The sequence below is a fragment of the Dendrobates tinctorius genome, unplaced genomic scaffold (assembly GCF_039654945.1).
Source record: "Dendrobates tinctorius isolate UK_male_01 unplaced genomic scaffold, ASM3965494v1 ptg000278l, whole genome shotgun sequence".
In the NCBI taxonomy this organism is placed as follows: Eukaryota; Metazoa; Chordata; class Amphibia; order Anura; family Dendrobatidae; genus Dendrobates; species Dendrobates tinctorius.
Genome location: NW_027361945.1, coordinates 508,955 through 530,364, shown reverse-complemented (window position 1 = coordinate 530,364; position 21,410 = coordinate 508,955). Strand labels below are relative to the sequence as shown.

The following is a 21,410-nucleotide window of genomic DNA, read 5'->3' as shown; positions in this document are numbered from 1 at the left end:
CCCATGGGCTTTAATGCAGAGGCCATGTGCAATTTTGGTCACTTTTCTATTGGTTTCAATAGAAAAAGTGAAATACTAACTCCTTGTTCTGCCCAAGTGGGAGTCTCAGTGAAGGAACCACCACTTAGTTATAGCAATACAAAATGTGAATTCCCTTTTTAACATAAAGAGAAACCCAATTCAGTTACACATGATTTTTATGTAAGAAGGCCAGCGCTAGGGCTTAGGTCACCATTCACAAAAACATGTCCAGTCAACATTAGCGGCATTTTCTATAATTTGCTTGATATCTTCATCATGGAAGTTAGAGGTTTTATCCTTTGTAAAGCTGTATGAAGATCACCTGAAGGCGAAGCGCCTGAGGTTAGCAGTGCCCCGTATCTGGAATTCTGCTTTTTGGCAACACACAACAGAGTGCATATACTCATTGGTGAGCGGCGCTGGCACCACCATCCTACATCATTTGTCACCATCTATTGTGCCTAAGGTCACATTTAGACGTTCGTGAAAAATATAGATAGAATGTGTACATGGAAAAACTGACCTCTTATTTATGGGGCAGTTCATATGCAGGTGTGTTTTGGCTGATCAAGTGGTTCACGCAACATCACGCAGACATGTCCGAGTCTCAGATTAAACTCAGAAATGCAATCTATGGGTCTGTGAAAGAAGAAGAAAAAAAAAAAAAATAGGACAGCACACGGATGCTATCCATGCGCTGTGTGGTTTTCACGTAATGTTTGATAAAATCAGCTTAAACATTTTTTCCTTCATCTGATGAAACTCAGACAGATTTGCAGGCACTAGAAGAATCATTGACGTCTGAATGAGCCCTTAGGCCTACAATCACGCTTGTATATTTTGGTCAGTATTTTATCAGTACTTCTGGAACAAGAATAAAGATTTTTACCTCTTCTGTGTTTTGTATTTACTCTAAGTTTTGGCTTACAAATACTGACTATAATACATCCATATGAATGGGGCCATAACCTTATTCCCATAGATCATAATTTTGATAGTCAACAATACGTTAAAAATTGCACAGATTTCCTGCTTCCTTCCTGTTCCGCTTGATCATAGAGGTTGCTTTGATATCTCCACTGGCTTTTTCTCATTGATAGGATCTATCTCCGTCACAACACAATTGAAGATCAGTTGGGTCCACTTTGTAAGAAAAGCTGAGATGGAAACAAAGACAAAAAAAATTTTCTACTGGTTACTTTACAGTAAGTAACAATTACCGGGGTCCAGTGACTCAAGACCTCATGCAGCCCAACTGTGGGGCAGCATGAATCAGAGCCTGGATGTACGATCACAGCCATGTATGTAGGAAGAGTTTCAGAGAACGTATAGTTTGGAGATTCGCACCCTCCAGCGGATTGACAGGTCTTCCTATATACAAACATGGGTGAGACCTGTCATCACCTGGGGCAGCAGCCCAGTATATTTTCAGTGAACTGCCACAGTTCCAATTCATGCTGCCAGTGGTTTGCGTAGCATGAATGACAGGATTCCTTTAAACTCTTTCACTTACAACAGCGTACAAGATGAAACGCAACATGGCAATGTAGCACAAATGCAGAAAAGTCAGCTGAATCTCGATTACTGCTCATTGTTATGGTCTTCCCCAAGTGGGCGTGGCTCAGTAAATGCAGAGCAGCCTAGGGTCTGTTTCACACTTCAGTTTTTTGTGTCAGTTAAAATCCACCAAAAAGGCGGAAAAGCGGATCCGTTCGTAACGGATGTGAACGGATCCGCCTAATGGAGAATTTTAAAGGAACCGCTGCCGAGAGAGAGAGAGAGAGATTTTTTTTCTTCTTCTCTGGCCACCAGAAATGATTTCAGGGTTAAATTTCCTCCTGACTTCATTCCTCCGGGCATGCGCTGTATAAAAATGCAGATCCTTCACCACAAATAACGTTACATGATCCGTCCAGGCATCTCGGCGGACGCAAAAAAATTGACGGATCCGCAAAAAAAACTGATCCAACGGATGGCCATCCGTCAAGATCCGCCAGTAATGCAAGTCAATGGGGAAAAAAACGGATCCGCCAAAAAAAATGGCGGATCCGTTTTTTTGCAAAAAAGGCGGATTTTGACTGATGCTCAAAAACGGAAGTGTGAAACAGGCCTAAGACATGCCTCCAGTGAGCCACACCCCCTTGGAATGACCATTAAAAAAAAAAAACGCTAAATCAAATCCATATCAGTTTGAAAAAAAAAAAAAAAACACACACACCCCCCCAGGGGAGCATCTGACATAAAACGTGACCACGTTTTATCGGATCATAGATTTTTTTTTAAGGGGTTATGGTATAACTTTAGACTAAAAACAAATCTAAACTTTCCTAAATTGTATCAACGTCAAAAAGTGAAACCGGCTTTATTCCTTACCAAATAGTTTGCCGATGCAGGGTGGCCTTCTGGATTCGGGCAAGTAGACTCCCATTAGGTAAACTGGGACACCAGAAAGAGCGATGCCAATCCCAATGAGCGAGTTCACAGTGTCACTGTACAGTGGGACACAGATCAGGAACAACGTACACAGGCAGAACACAATCGGATAAAACAGGCTGAGCTGAAAACAGAACAAACCACTCATTAACACGTCACATCTATTAAGACAGATCTACATATGCAACTCAGAAAGTGATATCTCAAGGTAACAATTATTCTAACCACCGAGTGTATAAAGCAGGGTTCCCCAACTCCAGTCCTCAAGGCCCACCAACAGATCATGTTTTCAGGATTTCCTTTGTATTGCACAGGTGATGCAATTATCACCTTGGCAATACTAAGGAAATCCTGAAAACATGATCTGTTGGTGGGCCTTGAGGACTGGAGTTGGGGAACCCTGGTATAAAGCACCTCTTCAGTGTCACACGAAAATTAATATACTACACTGATAACCCCCAGTGCCGACCACTCTGGGTCCCTGACTGTAAAATCCTATGATGTTCACACTGAAGAGTAGCAGCAGGACAAGTTGGGAGCTTAGCTCAGAGTAGCCCGCACCAGAGACTAGAGTTTCTGTCCTCGTCCTTTCTGCAAACAATATTTGCATATGTAAATAACTTGAGGAGAATTGCATGGACATTAATCATATGCTAACCTGACACTCTAAAAGTAGAAATGTTACACCTTAAGTCTCCTGTCATAGACTCTCACCCAGCCAAATAAGACATGCTAGTTTGCACTGATGAGGGGCAAATACCCAGAAACATGTCTGCTAATGGGATAAGAAGCCATAGCAGAAACTCCAAGACATGGAACAAGGCTTTTTAAGGGGTCGATATTGGCTTTTAGGATTGCTACATCCAATGGCTTGCACTAAAGTTACAGCCTGTCATGATCCAGTTTGGATCTGACAGTTTAAATTCAGAAAGTGAAATTTTTTCCCTTTGGCTTGGTGCCAAAGTGGTGTGATTGACCCCGGTGGCCATTAGAATTATTACACGTGGTGTCGTTCATTCTAAGTTGCCCCGGTGGTGGTGAGCGGTAGTGCACTTTAGTTTCTTTGGTTTAATGTGCACTTCATTACAAATCAGGTGTTAGGCTCTATAAAAGAGAGTCAGGTGTTTCAATCACTGTTGGTGATATTGTGTGTTAGTCATTCACAAGGGAGGCCTGGGTGAAAGAAGGAGCTGAACATGAGTCCTGCGCAGCCCAGCCAGAGGGGACGAGTGGCAGCTATGTGGTCTGCAAGAAGGGCTGGCATGGCGTGGTGGAGTCACAGTTTATGGTGTCGGCAGGAAGTGCTTGCATGGCTTGGTGGAGTGGCGACTATGGAGAGAGTTGCACTCAGCATGCGGGACTTGGTTGCTGAGAGCTGGACTCAAGCATGCTTGACTTTTGGGCAGGAGCTGAACTCATCTTTGGGACTCTCTTACGGGACTTCTGCAATTGGTGGTGGACTCTGCTCCAAGGCTGCACTATTTTGATGGATCCGATATTGGTGATGGATCTGGGTGGAGGAGAAGATGCACGCAGGTGGTGGGCTCTGTTGCTAGGAGCGTACGCAACAGAGCAAAGCTAAGTGGTGTTTCCCCTGTTTTGTCATCTTTCCTCATGTGTGTTTAGTGCAGTGGTGGGATCAGTTTCCGCACCGTCCAATTCCCTAGTGAGGGTTTAGGTCAGGGCGAGCTAGGGTTTTTAGGTTCCAGTGCCCGCCCGGTGCGGAATCGGCATAGGGAACGTTAGGAGTGCAGGGACACTGGCTCAGGGGAGCTCAGGAGGTCTCCACTTCCCTATCGCAGGGCCCACCATTGTTAATGTTTCCCAGGTTCCCCTTTATTATTTAAATTCGCCTTACTGGAGGCGGGGTTTCCAGACTATTATATATACGTGTATTATTGAAATTCGCCAGTTGGAGGCGGCGTATCCAGCTACACGTCTTATTTAAATTCGCCCCACTGGAGGCGGTGTATCCAGGGTCACGTGTGTCATATGGGTTCGCCTTGCGGTAATCGCTGTGTCCTGACACACGCGTGACCGTGACACAGCCCTTCCTTTTCATTCCGAGAATCACTGGGTGTTCTAGAGGTCAGACCATAGAGTGGTTTAATTATCAAGAAAGAGGCCATTATTTTATAAAATAGGAAAATCCCTTTAAATCAAGATAGTAAAAGTTGCCTCCATTTTTAGTTTAGCTGCATTATGGCATGACAGTACGTGTAGCAGAAGCCAAATGCAACAAATCCGCACCATTTTAAAGTGCTTGTTCATGTTTGTACTCACTTGGTGTACGGGCACAATAGGAAACAGTGGTTTGTGTTTTAGCAAAATTTTCAATTGAAAAATTACGCAAGTCCCTAAAAAGTAGTTAGGCGGCGCCGCTCACTTCCACATCGGCACAACCATACAAACCCGCCGAGATGCAGGCACATGTCCTATTCTAATAATCAGGACATATGCACAATACCTTTGGATTCCATACACATCTTGGCAGGCATCTCCTTACACAGAATGGGTCATCAGAAAATGACCTGTTTAATCAGATTTGTGTATAAAAAGAAAACAGTTCACCTTGGAAAGTGCTATTTAGCTTCAGATACATTGTAGAGCTAATATGCAGATAAATAGCATCGCAATGCTTTTTTTTTTTTTTTTAAAGACCTTAACATCCTGTTTTGTTTTTCATTTGTAAATCCACATGGACATTAGCTACACAGGTCTGAGCCAGACTCTCTTTTGTATTGAAGCATCTAATGTGTGGGTGCAAAAAGAGGAGCAAGGTAAGCTGTGACATCACCTATTGTGATAGGTGGATCCTGTGTTATCAGCTGTGTATACAGAGGGGTTGTAGTGATTAGCGAGCGTGCTCGGATAAGGTGCTATTCCAGCATGCTTATGTGCTAATAAAGTATCTTTGGTAAGCTCAATGACATGTTCGGGTCCCCTTGGCTGCATGTTTCGTGGCTGTTCAACAGCTGCAACACATCAAAGCAGGGATTGTCTAACAAACAGCACGCCTACCGAACAGGCAATCCCTGCATGTGTTGCGGTTGTCGAACAGCCGCAAGACATGCTGCCATGGTGGGACTTGAATATATTATTAGCACATGAGCATACTCAGGTAACATCTTAACCAATTTGTCTCTTTTATTGACACATTCCCTTTAGTTAACAGGCTCACAGGACATAAGCCTATCGGGCTGAGGCTTTTGCTGCCAAATTGCTTACACATATTAAATCATAGTTCCTCCACCCCGCCATCTGCCCCCACTATGCTCCTTTTCCCTAGAATGGCAATATTAGATGTGCACTGACCTTCACAGGTCTATGCTTGTCCGGATCCTTCCAGCGTAGATAGATCTGTCCAGCAATAGATAACCCAACAAATAGCCAGTAACTGAAGCTGTAATAATTTATAAGTTGGAAGACATCTCTCACAGACAAGTAGACGAGGGTAGCAGCACACTGCGGAAGATAAGAAAGCAGCGGTGAGAATGCACAAATCACAGACATGGAGTACAGTACTCCTTACTCAAAGTAACAGCAGCAGATTCACCCAATATGACCAAACATTGTGCAGCCTAAGGGTGTGTGCACACGCTGCGGATTGTCCTGCGGATTTGTCAAAAACCGCAGGTATCTGCAGTTTTTCTGCGGTTTGACCCCTGTCATGGAGCAGGTGCCAAACCGCAGCGGAATCCGCACAAAGAATTGACATGCTGCGGTTTTGAAACCACAGCAAATCCGCACTGTCTGTACAGCGGTTTATTTTCCATAGATTTTAATGGTACTGTACACCGCAGCAGAATCAACAGCGTGTGCACACACCCTAAAAGCAGAGAATGTGGAAGGACGCCGGGGCAGAGTTACTGGCACTTCTAGAAGTGCCACAGTTATCACAATGCTGGAATATAAATGCGCTGCATCTTTAGACACCTTTGTCATCTTTACACCTCTTGGTTTTCTTGTGACCATTTTTTTTTTGCCCAAATTTATCAAAATGTTGCATCTTACACTACGCCTATTACCCACAGACCACGTGAATGATCCACGTTTTGTAAGACAAGGGTATGGGCGATCTTCTGAGACACACAAGAATTCTTTATCATCTTTGGATTGGTGAAATAGTTTTAAAACTCTGATCCCCAATTTGTGCTGCAGTCTGTCCGGACATACAGAAGCTGCAGTGCTATAGCACCTTTTATCTGGGTGGAGGACAGGTTAGGGCATGCTCATGCCTGGAATTTTTTGAGCATTTCCACAAAAGGGAAAACATGAAAATATTTTTTATTTCCATCAACACAGCAAGTAACCAACACGTTTGCCTGGCTTTGCCGTCCGCAAGTTACTCGCTTCCGTAACATATGGAACATGCAGGAGGTTTTGCTGCCAAATACAGATGTCAATCACAGCTATAGGGGAGGCGCCAGGCCTGTGTTCACTGCAGGGCAGCACGCATTAAATCATCTGCGTAGGGCATCTCAATTTATTCCTTCCTCAGATATCTTTAGGATGTCCATAGAAGTGAAATGGAGAGACCAGCGGACATGCGGCCACCTCCATTCACAGCGAGCTGGAGGACGCAGATTTTAATCTCTATTCTCCCCACTTTGCGCTCCTTCTGACCGGGCTCCACCATTACTGTATTGAGTTTGCAAAAGGCTTTTTAGTTCCCACAGTGTAAATGATTAATATTTTCCCCACCAGATTGCATTGTTTAGTCGTGTGCCCCACAGTACAGAGCAGGCGTCCTGAAGCATGCCCCTTGCCCAGATGCCAATGACAAAATGGCAAGAACGCTGCAACATGGCCATGCCAACTGTAGTCCCCACAATAAGGTTATGCCCCTTATTACTAATGAGACAAAACATCACTGACCCCCAAATGTGCTTTCCTTTCTTACTCCAAATCCCCAAGTTTGCACCTTATCATCTACAGAGACTTTGAAAAGCCGACTTCTGGCACTGAGCGTCCAGATGTATTCACAAGTGTGTCTTACATTGAACAGGAGCGCAGACACCGGCGTGAACCTTTCCAGATGTATCAAACACAGCATATCAGGGAGATGTCCTTCCCTCGCACCAACAAAGAACAGTCTGCAGACATAAAAAAAAGGACAGATTTTACATATCCAAACCTTCATTTTGGCCTCTTTCAACGTGAATTGATCTTGAGAACATAAGCTACTGTTTAAATTAATGTGATTGTGAAATTTGATAACCAATGTTCACTAAATACATTAATATGTCTTGCATTAGATAAGGCTGGTGTACTTGCTTTAAAACTCCATGTCATAATGACCGTATAATCCTGAAAAGAAAATTAGCATTTTATATTTAGATTGTGAGCCCCATCGGGGACAGTGATGATAATGTGTGCAAACTAAAGCGCTGTGGAATATGTTAGCGCTATATAAAAATAAAGATTATTATTATTATTATTATTATTATTATTATTATATGAGTCCAACTACTTGGACAACCCCTTATTAAAATGCTGTAGTCCACTGTTTGAAATAAAAAAAAAAAATAAAAAAATAATTACCGCCGCCCTACAAGCACTGTCAGTGCCGGGACTCCTAGCACTCATATGACATTGTTATATCAAGTGAGCGTTGTGGCAACTATCATGCGAGAGATTCATCACTGGCGCAGCATTTCTGTAGTCAGAAACTTTCTGAAACATGGATTTTTGTGAGTACTCACCGTAAAATCCTTTTCTCCGAGACGCTCATTGGGGGACACAGATACTGTGGGTGTATGCTTCTGCCGCTAGGAGGCTGACACTAAGTGAAAAAAAGAGGTTAGCTCCTCCTCCGCAGTATACACCCTCGCCCCTATTGCGGGCGGAAATCAGTTTGGTGCCAAAGCAGTAGGAGGACAACAAATCAGCCTTAATACAGGTACAACATGTCCAAAGGAAAACACCACCCTTATATCAAATAAGTAAACACATTCATTTAAACAAGAGCCAACTGGCTAATGGGGTGGGTGCTGTGTCCCCCAATAAGCGTCTCTGAGAAAAGGATTTTACGGTGAGTATTCACAAAAATCCATGTTTCTCCTTCGTCTCATTGGGGGACACAGATACTGTGGGACGGCGTGCCTCTAATGCGGTAGGACTCCTGAATAGTTAAACAAATCCATCTGGCTATGGTCGACTTTGAGGCAGCGAGTCCCTTCCTGCATTCTTCAGGGAGCACGAACAGCGTGTCCGTCTGACGAAAGGGTGCCGTCCGCGACACGTACCTCCGGAGGGCTCTTACCAGGTCTAACGTGTGAACAGCCTTTTTCCACACGGTGCACCGGTGCTGGACAAAATGAAGGCAAAACAACATCTTCATTAATGTGAAAAAGAGGACACGACCTTTGGCAGAAAAGGAGGGGCTGGCCTGAGGACCACCTTCTACTTATGGAAAGTGAGGAACGGAGCTCGGCAGGATAGAGCCGCCAGCTCTGAAACCCACCTGATGGAAGTGATGGCCACTAAGGGAACAACTTTCCAGGAAAGGTACCTCAAAGAAATATCCTGAAGCGGTTCCAATGGAGCTTCCTGCAGAACATTTAGGACCATGTTAAGAACCCAGACGTCCATCGGCGCCTTATAGGGAGGTAACAAGTGGGACACTCCCCGGATGAAAAGTCTTCACCTGCAAATTGGTAGCAACCCTGCACTGGAACAGGGTGGAAGAAGCCGACATTTGTCTCCTGCGGAAACCTAGGGCAAAGCCCGAGTCTAATGCTCTACCGACTGAGCCCGGGCTCTCTGAGCCCGACTGGAGAAAAACCAAGATGTTGGGGATCGAGAATCTTAGCGGAGAAACACCGCGGCCTCGACATCAAGCAAAGAACACCTTCCAGGTGTGGTGGTAAATTCATGCTGAAGCAGGCCTCCGGGCGCTAATCATTGTAGCGACCACCTTACTCCCAAACCCTGCTTGGGTTAGAATCCAAGATTCAACGGCCCTGCCGTCAAACACAGGGTCCCTGGGTTCGGGTGGCACATCGGCCCTTGAGACGGTGCATCTGGGCGCTCTAGCTGGCGCCCAGGAACGTCGGCGAGCATCTGCCTTAGATCTGCGTACCACGCTCGACGGGGCCAGTCTGGGGCCAGCAGAATCGCCAGCCCCCCTTCCGTCTTGATCCCTTTGCTGACTCTCGGGAGTAGTGGCAGTGGGAGAAATTGATATGGGAGGCGAAACTGGTTCCATGACAGAACCAACGCGTCCACTGCGAATGCCTGCGGGTCCCTGCCCGAGCGACATATGTGGGCACCTTGGCATTCACTCTGAAAGCCATCAGGTCCACATCCGGAGCTACCCACATTTGACAAATCTGCTGAACAACTTCGGGATGTAGAGACCACTCTCCGGATGCAAGACCCTGCCAGCCGAGGAAATCTGCCGTCCAATTTTTCCACGCCCGGGATGTGGACAGCCGAAATCACCGAGTTGTTTGATTCGGCCCACTGAAGAATGTGCCCCACCTCGCGCATGGTTGTTCTGCTGCGGGTGCCCCCCTGACGAATTATGTAAACCACCGCTGTGGTGTTGTCCAATGGAATCCGGACGGGGCGGCCTGCTAAAAAGTGATGAAACTTCTGCAGAGCCAGCCGAATTGCTCGTATCTCCAATAAGTTGATCGAGAGGCGTGCCTCCTGTGGTAACCACCGTTTCTGGGTTGTGTGGTGGCAAGACACCGCTCCCCAACCGAGGAGACTGGCGTCGATTGTCATTATCAGCCCATGACCTGGGGGGAAAGGTTTCCCCTAGGCCAGAGAGGAACTGGTTATCCACCATCCGAGCGACTGCCTGACTTGAGAGGACAGTTGGCCCCGCCGATCGAGCGTGAAAGGATTCTTGTCCCAGGCTGACACGAGGCGTGCTGCAGGGGGTGAAGGATGTAACTGGACGAAAGGTATCGCTTCCATTGCTGCCACCATTTTCCCTAGGATCCTCATCGCGGATCGGATGGTATAAGGCAGGGTTTCCCAACTCCAGTCCTCAAGGCACACCAACAGATCATGTTTTCAGGATTTCCTTTGTATTGCACAGGTGAAGCAATTATCACCTGAGCAATACTATTCGGGTCCCGGACCAGGCTCAGGCTGCTTAGCGGCCGCCATCTGACCAATGCCGTCACGCCCGGCCTAGAATGACTGGTAGCACTGCGAAAGGCCCGAAAACATGCCTGAACCGGGTGACAAAAAAACGGTTTAACCCTCTGTTGAGGGAGAAACCCGCTCTTTCCTCCTGTGGAGTCGGAGAGAAGTTGATCCAACTTTTCCCAAATAGGCGGCCACCCTGAAAAGGAAGGGAAGTCAAGGACTTCTTGGAAGTAGAATCGGCCCGCCATGTCCTACCCCATAGGGCTCTTCAGATAGATTGCATTAGCGGAAGCAAGTGCTGAACAATTGGCCGCACCCAAAGACGCATTCATTACATAGTCTCCGGCTATCGCCATCTAACCTGCGACCTCCGAGATCTCTGCAGGTAGATCCTGCTCCTGCGCGACCTTGTTTAATGTTTCTATGATATCATAGCCATGGCTACCCAAGTTGCTGCGAACGAGGGAGCGAGTGAAGACCCTGATGCCTCATATACTGAATGAGCTAGGCTCTGAATAAAGCAATCCGTGGGATCTTTAATCGAGGAAACCCTAGGGACAGATAACAGGGTCTTAGTGGCCAGGCGTGAAACCGGAGGATCCACTAACGGGTATTCCATCCATTGTTTACCGAGGTCCGGAGCAAACGGATACCTCGTTTCTAGTGCCTTTTAACCCGAGAAAACGCCGTTCTGGACGTTCTCTGTGCCGCTGCACTATGTCCTCAAACTCAGGGTGAGAGGAAAAAATTCTGTGCGGCCGCTTCACTCGTTTACATGACACTTTATGCCCCGTAGCCGCTGCGGTATCATCCTCAATCCCCAGGGTCTGATTGACTGCTTCTATGAGTCTGTCCACTGTTTCACGTGACTCTGGAGTGTCCAGAGGTCAAGGGCTCATCTGCGTCGCAATCTGAGGTCTGCTCGCTATCAACCACTGGTGACGGGGAGCGAGAAGCAGATCTTACGGATGCCGAAGGCACGGGATGGACTGGGCGACACCGTGTGGATTCGTTTCCCCCTGGGTCTGCCTGGAGTGAGAGCGGCCCCTGCAGGCCGGAGGCTCCTGTGAGGTGGAGGTTCCCTCTAAAGGCGGTGAGACACTGTCCCTGCCCCTATCTGGGGCTTGAAGGGATTCTATTGCTCTCGTAAGCGACGCCATGTACTGTGACAGTGATCGGGCCCACTCCGGGGGATTTGACACATCAGTCGCGGTCGCAGGGGAGGGCTCCTGGGCGCGTTTGGATTCGCAGGCTTCGCATAAATGCTTGCTCTGCGTCCGCAGAAACGCAGCCTGACAAGAGATGCATGCCACGTAAAAGAACGTGTGCGTCTTTGCTTTTTCGGACATGCTGTATCTGTCCACTGCTGGGGATATGGGAAAGCGGTAGCCCCTCATTTTTCCCTATAGCGTGGCCTCTCGGGCAGCACTTACCCCAGTCCTGCCCCCCCCCCCCGACCTGGATGCTACCTTTAAATCGTGCGCCATCTGTGGCGCGCACCAGCCTGTAAAACCGCTCTAGGGGCGGTACTCCCACTTGCGGCCTAGCCCGTGCCCCGGCTTTTTACCGCCGCCCAGTGCGGGGCGAGCTGCCGGAAGTGACGCGCGGCCCCGAGGGCGAAACTTCCGGCCGAAGCCGCTGCCTCAATTTTTCCCCTACCCGACAGGGGAGGGGGGGGGCGCGGTACCAAAAAATGGCGCTACTGACCGGCGCGGCGTTCCTGTCCCGGGCTGACGCCTGATGGATCCAGCCCTTCTCTTGCATGGCTAGTGGACGCCGAGCTGTGGGCTCCAGCCCAAAATCTTCGCAGGAGCCCTCCCCGACCCCCTCCTCGACCCCCTCCAGTCTGAGCGCAGGTATGTGAGGGGGTCTTTGATAAAAAATAGGACAGTGCAGGCACCCTAGCTCCATCTAACCCCTTCAGGGGGTGAGGAGAGGGACCGTCCGCCACCTTGCAGCACCGCCGTCTAGCGTTAGCGGAGCAGTGGGGGCCGCACAGACTAGTCTTGTGCCTCTGTGCAAGCCCATGGTTTCAATATCTAGGGGTGGACAGGACTAAGTCTGGCATAATGTCCCTCGTCGCGGGAAAGGATACGTGGAGGGATACTCGCACGTGCTCGCCCGTTGGTTTGGGGAAATCGGATCCTTTCAATAGGATGCGTTGCCCCTGTCTCATCTTCATAAAATAAACAAAAATAGAAGTCTGGGGAAAAGTCCCAGATATGTTCCTCGGTGCGGGAAAGTATACGTGGAGACGATACTCAACGCGTGCTCGCCCGTTGATGGTTTGGGGAGATCGGACCCTTTCAATAGGATCCGTCGCCCCTGTCTCATGTTCATAGTAAACTATAAAAAAAACAGTCTGAAGAGATCCAGACTGTGTGTGCCTCCATAGGACACTAAGCAAAAAACCGATTTTCCGCCCGCAATAGGGGCGCGAGGGTGTATACTGCAGAGGAGGAGCTAACCTCTTTTTTTCACTTAGTGTCAGCCTCCTAGCGGCAGAAGCATACACCCACAGTATCTGTGTCCCCCCAATGAGACGAAGGAGAAAAGCACTGTACAGCCATTCTGACATGGATTTTTAAAGCAAGTACACCAGCCTCCTCACATCAAGGAAATCTATTCAATACCTGGTCCAGCCTGCACACATTTGCCAAACATAATATCCATGCTCAGGCCTCGGCGGATGCGAGCCTGGGTAGAAGGATTCTCCAAGCAACGGTGGCGCACCTTTTAAACAGGAGGTGCATGCAGCTTGGATCGGTGAGTCAATCTCCCACCCAGGGACTGCTTTAGGACGTCCCACAGTATCTGTGTCCCCCAATGAGACGAAGGAGAAACATGGATTTTTGTGAGTACTCACCGTAAAATCCTTTTCTCAGAGACACTCATTGGGGGACACAGCACCCACCCCATTAGCCAGTTGGCTCTTGTTTAAATGAATGTGTTTACTTATTTGATATAAGGGTGGTGTTTTCCTTTGGACATGTTGTACCTGTATTAAGGCTGATTTGTTGTCCTCCTACTGCTTTGGCACCAAACTGATTTCCGCCCGCAATAGGGGCGAGGGTGTATACTGCGGAGGAGGAGCTAACCTCTTTTTTTCACTTAGTGTCAGCCTCCTAGCGGCAGAAGCATACACCCACAGTATCTGTTTCCCCCAATGAGACGAAGGAGAAAAGCACTGTACAGCCATTCTGACATGGATTTTTAAAGCAAGTACACCAGCCTCCTCACATCAAGGAAATCTATTCAATACAATGTATTCAGTCTGTATTGTGACATTTGGTGTGAGATCTGCTTTAACCAAATGTTTTTTAAAACAATTTGTGGCAAGTCTATTCTAGTTTCCTATATCTACCTATATTAACAATATACAATATTTTTTGGAATGCTGTAATTAATAAAATGTGTTGTATTTCCATTATATACGACTCAGGCGTACAATTCTTTTTCTCTGATATATCTAATCTGTACTGAACCAGTTATTTTTTCCATGTAGACATCTTGGCACTTTAGCATGTTTTTCCAAGTCTAATATTTGCTGGAATGGTTGACATATGCTTTATTTGCTTTAAAAAATATTTTTTCTGTACAACTAAAGGAAAATCTGTACTGCAAACATGAGTTTTATAGGGGTTAGGTCCCCTATAGGACTGTATGAGTAGCTAAACTGGAGTTTGGGGGACGACATACTCCCTTTAATAAGTATTCTCCAATAACTAAAGACTGTATTGACTGTAAATCCAAAACAGCAGTGAAGATTAGTGAAAGTGCAGGGCATGCCATGTGCCTAATGAAGCAGATGGCGGAGGGCCATTAATACTCACTAATGAGCGGCAGGACTGTAGGAAGGCTACAAGGAAACAAGAACATAACACAGAACCCCTAAGTACAAGAACCCTAATCAGTGGCCTCCGTGGACTTGTCCTTTCGTTCAGCGTGGAGTGGGGATGCCAATGGTACGGCATTGATGGCCTGCAGCTTTCACACTGACCAAGGCGTCTGCCAGAGGGGGATATGGTTTTCAGGATGCGGACAAGCACTTTAACCAGTTCACGACAGTCTATTCTTTTTTTTTTTTTTTATCATAAAGGTTTTTATTGAGTTTTCAGAAAAAATACAAACTTCTCATACAAAAACATCAAGAACAGGAGCAATGAGTAGCAAGAGGTGGAATAACCTCGAGCCATTATTAGAATATCAATCTGGGACATTAAATACCCCTTCCAACAACATCTTGAACATAGAAGCGGGGAGAGGGGGGAAGGGGAAGCAGCTCTACATGCATGGCATTCTTAGGCACAATCAATTTATTTATGGTGTAGGTGTCTGTATCTGGGGGAGGGCCGTTGCATAAAGGGAAGTGGCCCACGGATGCCATTGTTTAAGTCTCACCGTTCTCTTCTCTAGATTGGGGGTCAAGTTGGTTTCGTATAGCCAGTGTAGGTTGGTCCTCTCAATTAGTTCTGTTTTTGTAGGGGGGCTCACCGACCTCCACTTGTATGCCACACAGTACCTGCCGGCTATGAGAATGTGAGAAATGATATTTTTTAAAAGATCCGGGATCCCATCTAGGCCAATGTGTAGCACCGCTAAGGTTGGGTTTGGGGAAAGACGGAGACTAGTAACCTCATGGATTAGATTGAACACCTCCTGCCAGAAGTTAGATAACTTAGGGCAAAACCACCACATATGACACAAGGTGCCCCTGTGGTTGCATCCCCTCCAGCACAAAGGTGACATATGTGGGGAAAAAGAAGCCAGTTTAGTAGGGGAGTTGTACCACCGCAGATGAACCTTTTTTAATTGCTCTATGTGATTGAGACATGAAGAGAATTTGTGGATCCATTTTGAGGCCGCGAACCATTCTTGCGATGGAAGCTGAGAGGCTAGATCTTTTTCCCATTTGAGCATATACGGCAATTGTTTGTCCGGTTCCAGGGAGTGTAGCAGGTTATGGATGTATGAAAGGCCTTTGATTTTGCTATTTTGAAAGAATTTTTTAATTGCAGCGTGGTCGGCTGTTGTGGGAACCGGTAGGTGAGGAGCGGACTGAAGGAAGTGACGTATTTGAAAAAACTGGAATAAACTGTGTCGGGGGAGGTTAAATTTAACACACATTTCTGAGTATGGGAGTAGGACGCCTTCTCTATAGAGGTCTGCTAGGGTAATTGGACCTCCACGTGTCCAGGCGGCAAGATTCAAATTCGGAATGAAGGCTTCCAGCGATCTAAGGGGAAGGCTGGGACCTAGAGCCTGTGACACTGGCTTGCTCCATAAGGACCAAGCTTTCTTTAGAGCTGCTGTGGTGGGTAGAAGATCGCCGGGGGGCGAAGGGGTTAGGAGCAGGGAGTCTATGAATTGTTTAGGGGAGTGGGCCTGTGCCCAGGTGTACTCAATCTGTAACCATCTCAAGTCTGAATCATTCTTCCACCAATCTCGAGCCGGTTCCAGGATAGCAGCTCTGTGATATGTTAGAATATTAGGAATACCCATTCCTCCACCACTGAACGGGGCATGCATACATCTCAGGGCTATTCTAGGTTTTTTCCCAGCCCATATAAATTTACTCATTAGCGAATGAATTTTGGGGAGATACCGTTGCGGAATTGTTAGGGGCAGGCACCGAAGTAAGTAGATAATTTTTGTGAGACAGATCATTTTAAAAGTCTGCATTCTCGCCACCCAAGAGAGTGGGAGAAGAGAAAGGCGAGTAAGTTCTTTATCCAATGAGGTGTGCAGGGTCAGCAGATTTTTCCGGATCACGGAGTGTAGCGGGGCCAGTATAATACCCAGGTAGGGGATTCCCTCGTCTTCCCATTTGAAAGGGTAAAGATGAGAAAGAGTGGCTCTGGTAGAGGCTGGCAAGAAGAGCGGAAAAATTAAGGACTTGGTAATATTAAGCTTGTAATACGAGACTTGAGCGAAGGAGGACAGGATCTCCATTACGTGTTGTAGGGACACCTCTACATTAGTGCAAGATAAAATCACGTCATCTGCATATAGACTGACCACATGATTTATACTCCCCACTCGAATCCCCGAGATCCGAGGGCATTCACGGATAGTCTGCGCCAGAGGCTCTATAGCAAGGGCATAGATGATAGGGGAGAGCGGACACCCCTGGCATGTCCCATTGGTTAATTCAAAACTCAGAGATATAAATCCGGATGCCAGAACTTTGGCGTTAGGGTTGGAGTACAGCGCCATTATGGCATTAAGTATGGGGCCTTTGAAACCAAACTTGGCCAGAACAGATTTCAGATATCCCCAGTGCACCCTGTCGAACGCCTTCTCTGCGTCCAGGGACAGGAATACACTGGGGATTTTCCTCCCCTCAGCCACCGCAATCAGATCCAGCATACGTCTCGTCCCATCTTTCGCCTGCCTCCCCGCCACAAACCCCACTTGATCCGGGGAAATCAGTGATGGAAGAACTTTATGTATTCTAGCTGAGATTATTTTGGCGTACAATTTTAAGTCGCAGTTTAGGAGGGATATTGGCCTGAAGTTTCCCGGTGAAATAGGGTGTTTTCCTGGTTTTGGCAGGGTAGTTATAATGGCCTCTAGATTATTTGGTGAAATATCTGCTGTGGCTTTCCAAGAGGAGAAAAGTCTCAGGAGGAAAGGAGACAGGGTTTCAGTGAATTGCCTATAATAGGAGTTAGTGAGGCCGTCTGGGCCTGGAGCTGAATTTCTTTTGGCTGTGGTCACCGCCTGGCGAACCTCTTCCAGAGAAAAAGGGGAATTTAGTTGCTCCAGCTGTACTGCAGATAACCGAGGAAGATTAATATTGTTTAAGAAGGAATTAATTGCCGTTTGGGAAGGCTTTGGGGCAGTGGGGTCATTTTTAAGGTTGTAGAGAGACTGGTAAAAGTCAGCGAATGCGTTGGCTATTTCCGTTGGGTTGCGTATTGTGGCATTAGAACCCGTCACGAGGTATTCAATTTTATTTTGCATTTCTCGTTTTTTAACCCTCCTGGCTAGTAAGGCACCCGCCCTGTCACCCATCACATAGTACCGCTGTTTGAGGGATCTTAAGTTTTTCTCATAGTCTGCCATCAACACCTGGCGGAGCTGTGTTCTTAGTTTCCTGAGTTCGTCAGATGTCGACAAGTTTGGGGCAGATTTATTGTGGGCTTCCAAAAGTACTATGTGGGACAGTAGAGCTTTGTAAGTTGCCTGACGCCTCCTTTTCTCCCTAGTGGCAATTTTGATGAATGACCCCCTAATATAGGCCTTGTGTGCAGACCAAAGCGTTTCCTCTGTCACCTCCTTGTTATCATTAAAGTTAAAAAACTCTGCGAAGTCGGCCTGCAACTCCTCAGAGATTTGTCTACAGGCTAGGAGGGAGTCATTCATGCGCCACCGGGTAAAAACAGGCGCGCGGTTTTGCTCCTGAACTGTCAGGTATATGGGGGCGTGGTCCGACCAAGCTATAAGTCCAATTTTTGAATCTGAGCAATCCATAATAAGTGAGCTATCAACCAGAAAGTAGTCCAATCTGCTGTAAGAGGTGAACCGAGGCGAGAAGAATGTGTAGTCCCTCTCATTTGCATGTTGGTATCTCCATATATCATGGAGATGCCTTTCTGAAATTATTGTGCTCATCTCCTTCCTCTTACAGCAGTATTGGAGCAATCCAGAGTGCTGGACATTACCATGTTAAAATCCCCGCAGATTATTTGCTTACCCTCTTTAACGGATGAAAGCTTGGAAAGAAACCTCCGCAAAAAGCTGATCTGACCAGAGTTGGGGGCGTAAACGGTTGCAATAGTATACTTAGATCCATTTATGGAGCAATTAATAATGGCGTATCTACCGTCAGGGTCTAAATGTTGTGAATGTAGTGTGAACGCAACAGTATTTTTTACACAAATGAATACTCCAGCCTTTTTTTTTTTTCCACAAGCCAGCAGTATGAAAGGAAATTTAGCATTATTTAACCTGTGCGAGTCCCCTTGGAGGAGATGAGACTCCTGACCACATATTATATCACATTTGGATTTAACCACTTCCCGCCAAAACATGGATCTCTTGGCTGGCGAGTTCAGACCCCTAACATTTATAGACATACAGTTCAGTACCATTGTACATGAAAAAAAAGTCTCTTGCCTAGAGCTGCAGGGGGAAAAGGAAGGTCAGGCAGGAAAGAGATAACACTAACAATATTGACATCACTAACATTACTGATGTAGGGAGCATCAGTCCACAAAGAAAAAAGCCCAAAAAAGGGGCCTGCGGTATGGTGGAAATTTACCGCCATGGGGGTTCAGGGTCCTGGTTGAACAGAACCAGCGGACCTTAAAAGTAGCAACTAAGTCTCAGCCGCGACTCAAACATATCACATAACTCACACGACGGACCAATCTTCATTCACTTTATCCTGTTGGGATGATCCTGTAGCTCTTGGAGATCTGGCCGGGAGATTTGCCAAGTTCCATGAGGATAGGAGCTTTGCCAACTGCTGTGGGGAATGGCAGGCGTGGGTATTTCCTGCTCGGAAAAGCAGGATCTTTACAGGGAAACCCCATCTATAGGATATAGCTTCATCCCTGAGAACTTTGGTATAAGGAGCAAATTCCCTCCTTTTTGCCAGGGTTCCTGCAGACAGATCTGGAAAAATGGACAGGTGCCGGAACTGCTCAGACAGAGGGGGTCTCTTTCTCAGGGCTTGCAGCAGGGCTTCTTTGGTCTTGTAAAAGTGCAGGCGAGCTAAAGTGTCCCGAGGGACATCAGCACTGAGGGATTTAGGCTTGGGGACTCTGTGTATTCTGTCCACCAGGAAATCAGTTGCAGTCAGGTCTGGGAGCAGCTCCTGCAGCAAGGAGCCCAGAAAACTCTGCAGCCCCTTGTCTGGTATGGCCTCTGGAATTCCTCTGATTCTTATATTATTTCGGCGGGACCTGTCCTCTAAATCCAAGACCTTGGTATGGAGCTTTTGCACTTGTTCCTCCAGTGCTGCATTGGCATCAATGAGGCTATTGTGTGACTTTGTCAGCTCCCCGATTTTAGATTCAATATGTGCTGTACGGGTGCCTATGGCAGTGATATCTCCCCTCAGCTCAGCCACCATATCTTTCCAATCCTGCTGCAGTGATGAGCGGAGAGCACTGAGCAGTTTCTGCACTGTACCTTTGGTAAGCGGTATATCTGCAGCGTCTGTGTCCAAGTCTGGGCCTGCTGTGGATCCCCTCCTGGATGAGCGTGAGGAAGCTGTGGAGGAGGATGCTGCCGCCATTTTCCCTCGCCCCGTGCTGGAGAAGAAGTCTGTAACTTTCGCCGGGGACGGCTTCTTCTGGGATTTTCCCCTTGGCATGCTACGATCCTGGATACCTCCGCAGCACTCCCCCCCCCGTGTGCCGAGAGATTGGTGCCGCTGGCGAGCCGCAATGAGCCGATTAGGAGTCGAAGTGGCTGGAGCTCAGCAGCTAAGTGACCGGTGCCATTAGCAAGCAGGCCACGCCCCACGACAGTCTATTCTTCACCTTGACAGGTTTTTTGTACATGCGCTTTTTACATCTCCAATATTTTCTCTCGATTGTATATTCAAAGATCAAATAACCTTTGCCTCTTTTTGCAATACACTGGGCATTATTAATCTTTGTGTCATTTTTATATTTTTTTTTGCTGATACTGGATGAAAATATAAAGAAACAAATAAAGCCAGGAAATAAATGCCCATTTTCGCAGTTTTTTTTTTTTTTTACAACCAGAAAAGAACACTAGAACACATTTAATTGAATTCCCTTCTATGTAAATATTTACCGTATTCTAACTTAACTTATTTTCTTCCCATCAGGGCAGAGCTAGAAACAGCAATCCAGACTTCTGCTTGTTTTATATATTTATTTTGGGTTTCCTTTCTTCATTTATTCCACACACCACTTTCTGCTAAAAGCTCCAAGACCTTTAAGGGGCATTTGAATATTTTAATACTTTTTTATTGCCTGTTCCCCCTCTAACAGGAGCTGGTATATTATCCCCAGTTACAGAGGAAATTCAGCTCTGCTGATCTGAATTAACAAGGTCCCAGTAGTTCCTGTTCTCTCCCTACACCCAGCGATCACCTGATCACTTTATCTGAATGAGTAAACACCACTCAGGCTTCCTATGCTGTGTACACAGAGACCAGAAAGGAAGCAATGATAATAAACCATCTCTGCCTTATCTGTGGAGAGTCTATCGGTGTCTGTGTGAATCCCAAACATCCGAGAAAATGGTTAATTTCCAGAACCTTTCAGCCACATCAAAATCTTTGCAGACTTCTCCAAGGTGACAATTGACGCTAGAAAGTAATTCAGAGAATTCACCCACACTCTCAGGGATAAAAACATCCGTTATAGGTGGGGATTCCCTACTAAACTTTTGGTCTTCTTCAACAATCACAGGGACGATCTGGAATTTATCTCAGGGGGCTAGATCCATAAAGATAGAAGTCACTTGCTCTCTTTCCAATTAACAACATATTATTGCATTGTGGCAATTTAATTGTTTTGAAGATTCATTGACATGTATGTTTTGTTTACATTCTCGTATAAAATAGGTTAATTTGCATAAGCTTTTTCATCAGGAAACCTCTTCCGGAATATGGGAACCCTGTGGAATCCACAACACAAACTTTTTCCCCCAACATAGGAGAGATCTCATATAGTAGGGTCCTTCAGGAAAACTCACAATTTAAGAACAATTAATTGAAGTTTGGTTTAAATAACTGGTTATATCCTTTTCTAAAGTATTGTTCTCAATTTTGTACTTTTCATTTTATCTAAACTTTACAAATATCTTGACCGGTATCTGATTTGTCACGGTTGACCGGATGACAAACTAAAGCCCCGTCACAC

The 21,410-nt window shown here is 46.5% G+C and overlaps 1 protein-coding gene across 2 annotated transcripts in view; it reads right to left on the bottom strand.

Annotated features, from left to right (window-relative positions):
• Positions 1–739: 739 nt before the first annotated feature.
• LOC141072595 (Y+L amino acid transporter 2-like) overlaps positions 740–21,410 on the bottom strand; it is a 115,245-nt gene continuing 94,574 nt past the window's right edge. For both annotated transcript variants that reach the window (XM_073559877.1, XM_073559878.1), the window contains exons 7-10: positions 7,454–7,550; positions 5,770–5,919; positions 2,395–2,578; positions 740–1,178 (exon numbers count right to left, since the gene is read on the bottom strand). In XM_073559877.1, coding sequence (XP_073415978.1) covers positions 1,075–1,178; positions 2,395–2,578; positions 5,770–5,919; positions 7,454–7,550 — 535 coding nt within the window. In that variant the 3' untranslated portion in view covers positions 740–1,074. The remainder of the gene's footprint in view (positions 1,179–2,394; positions 2,579–5,769; positions 5,920–7,453; positions 7,551–21,410) is intronic.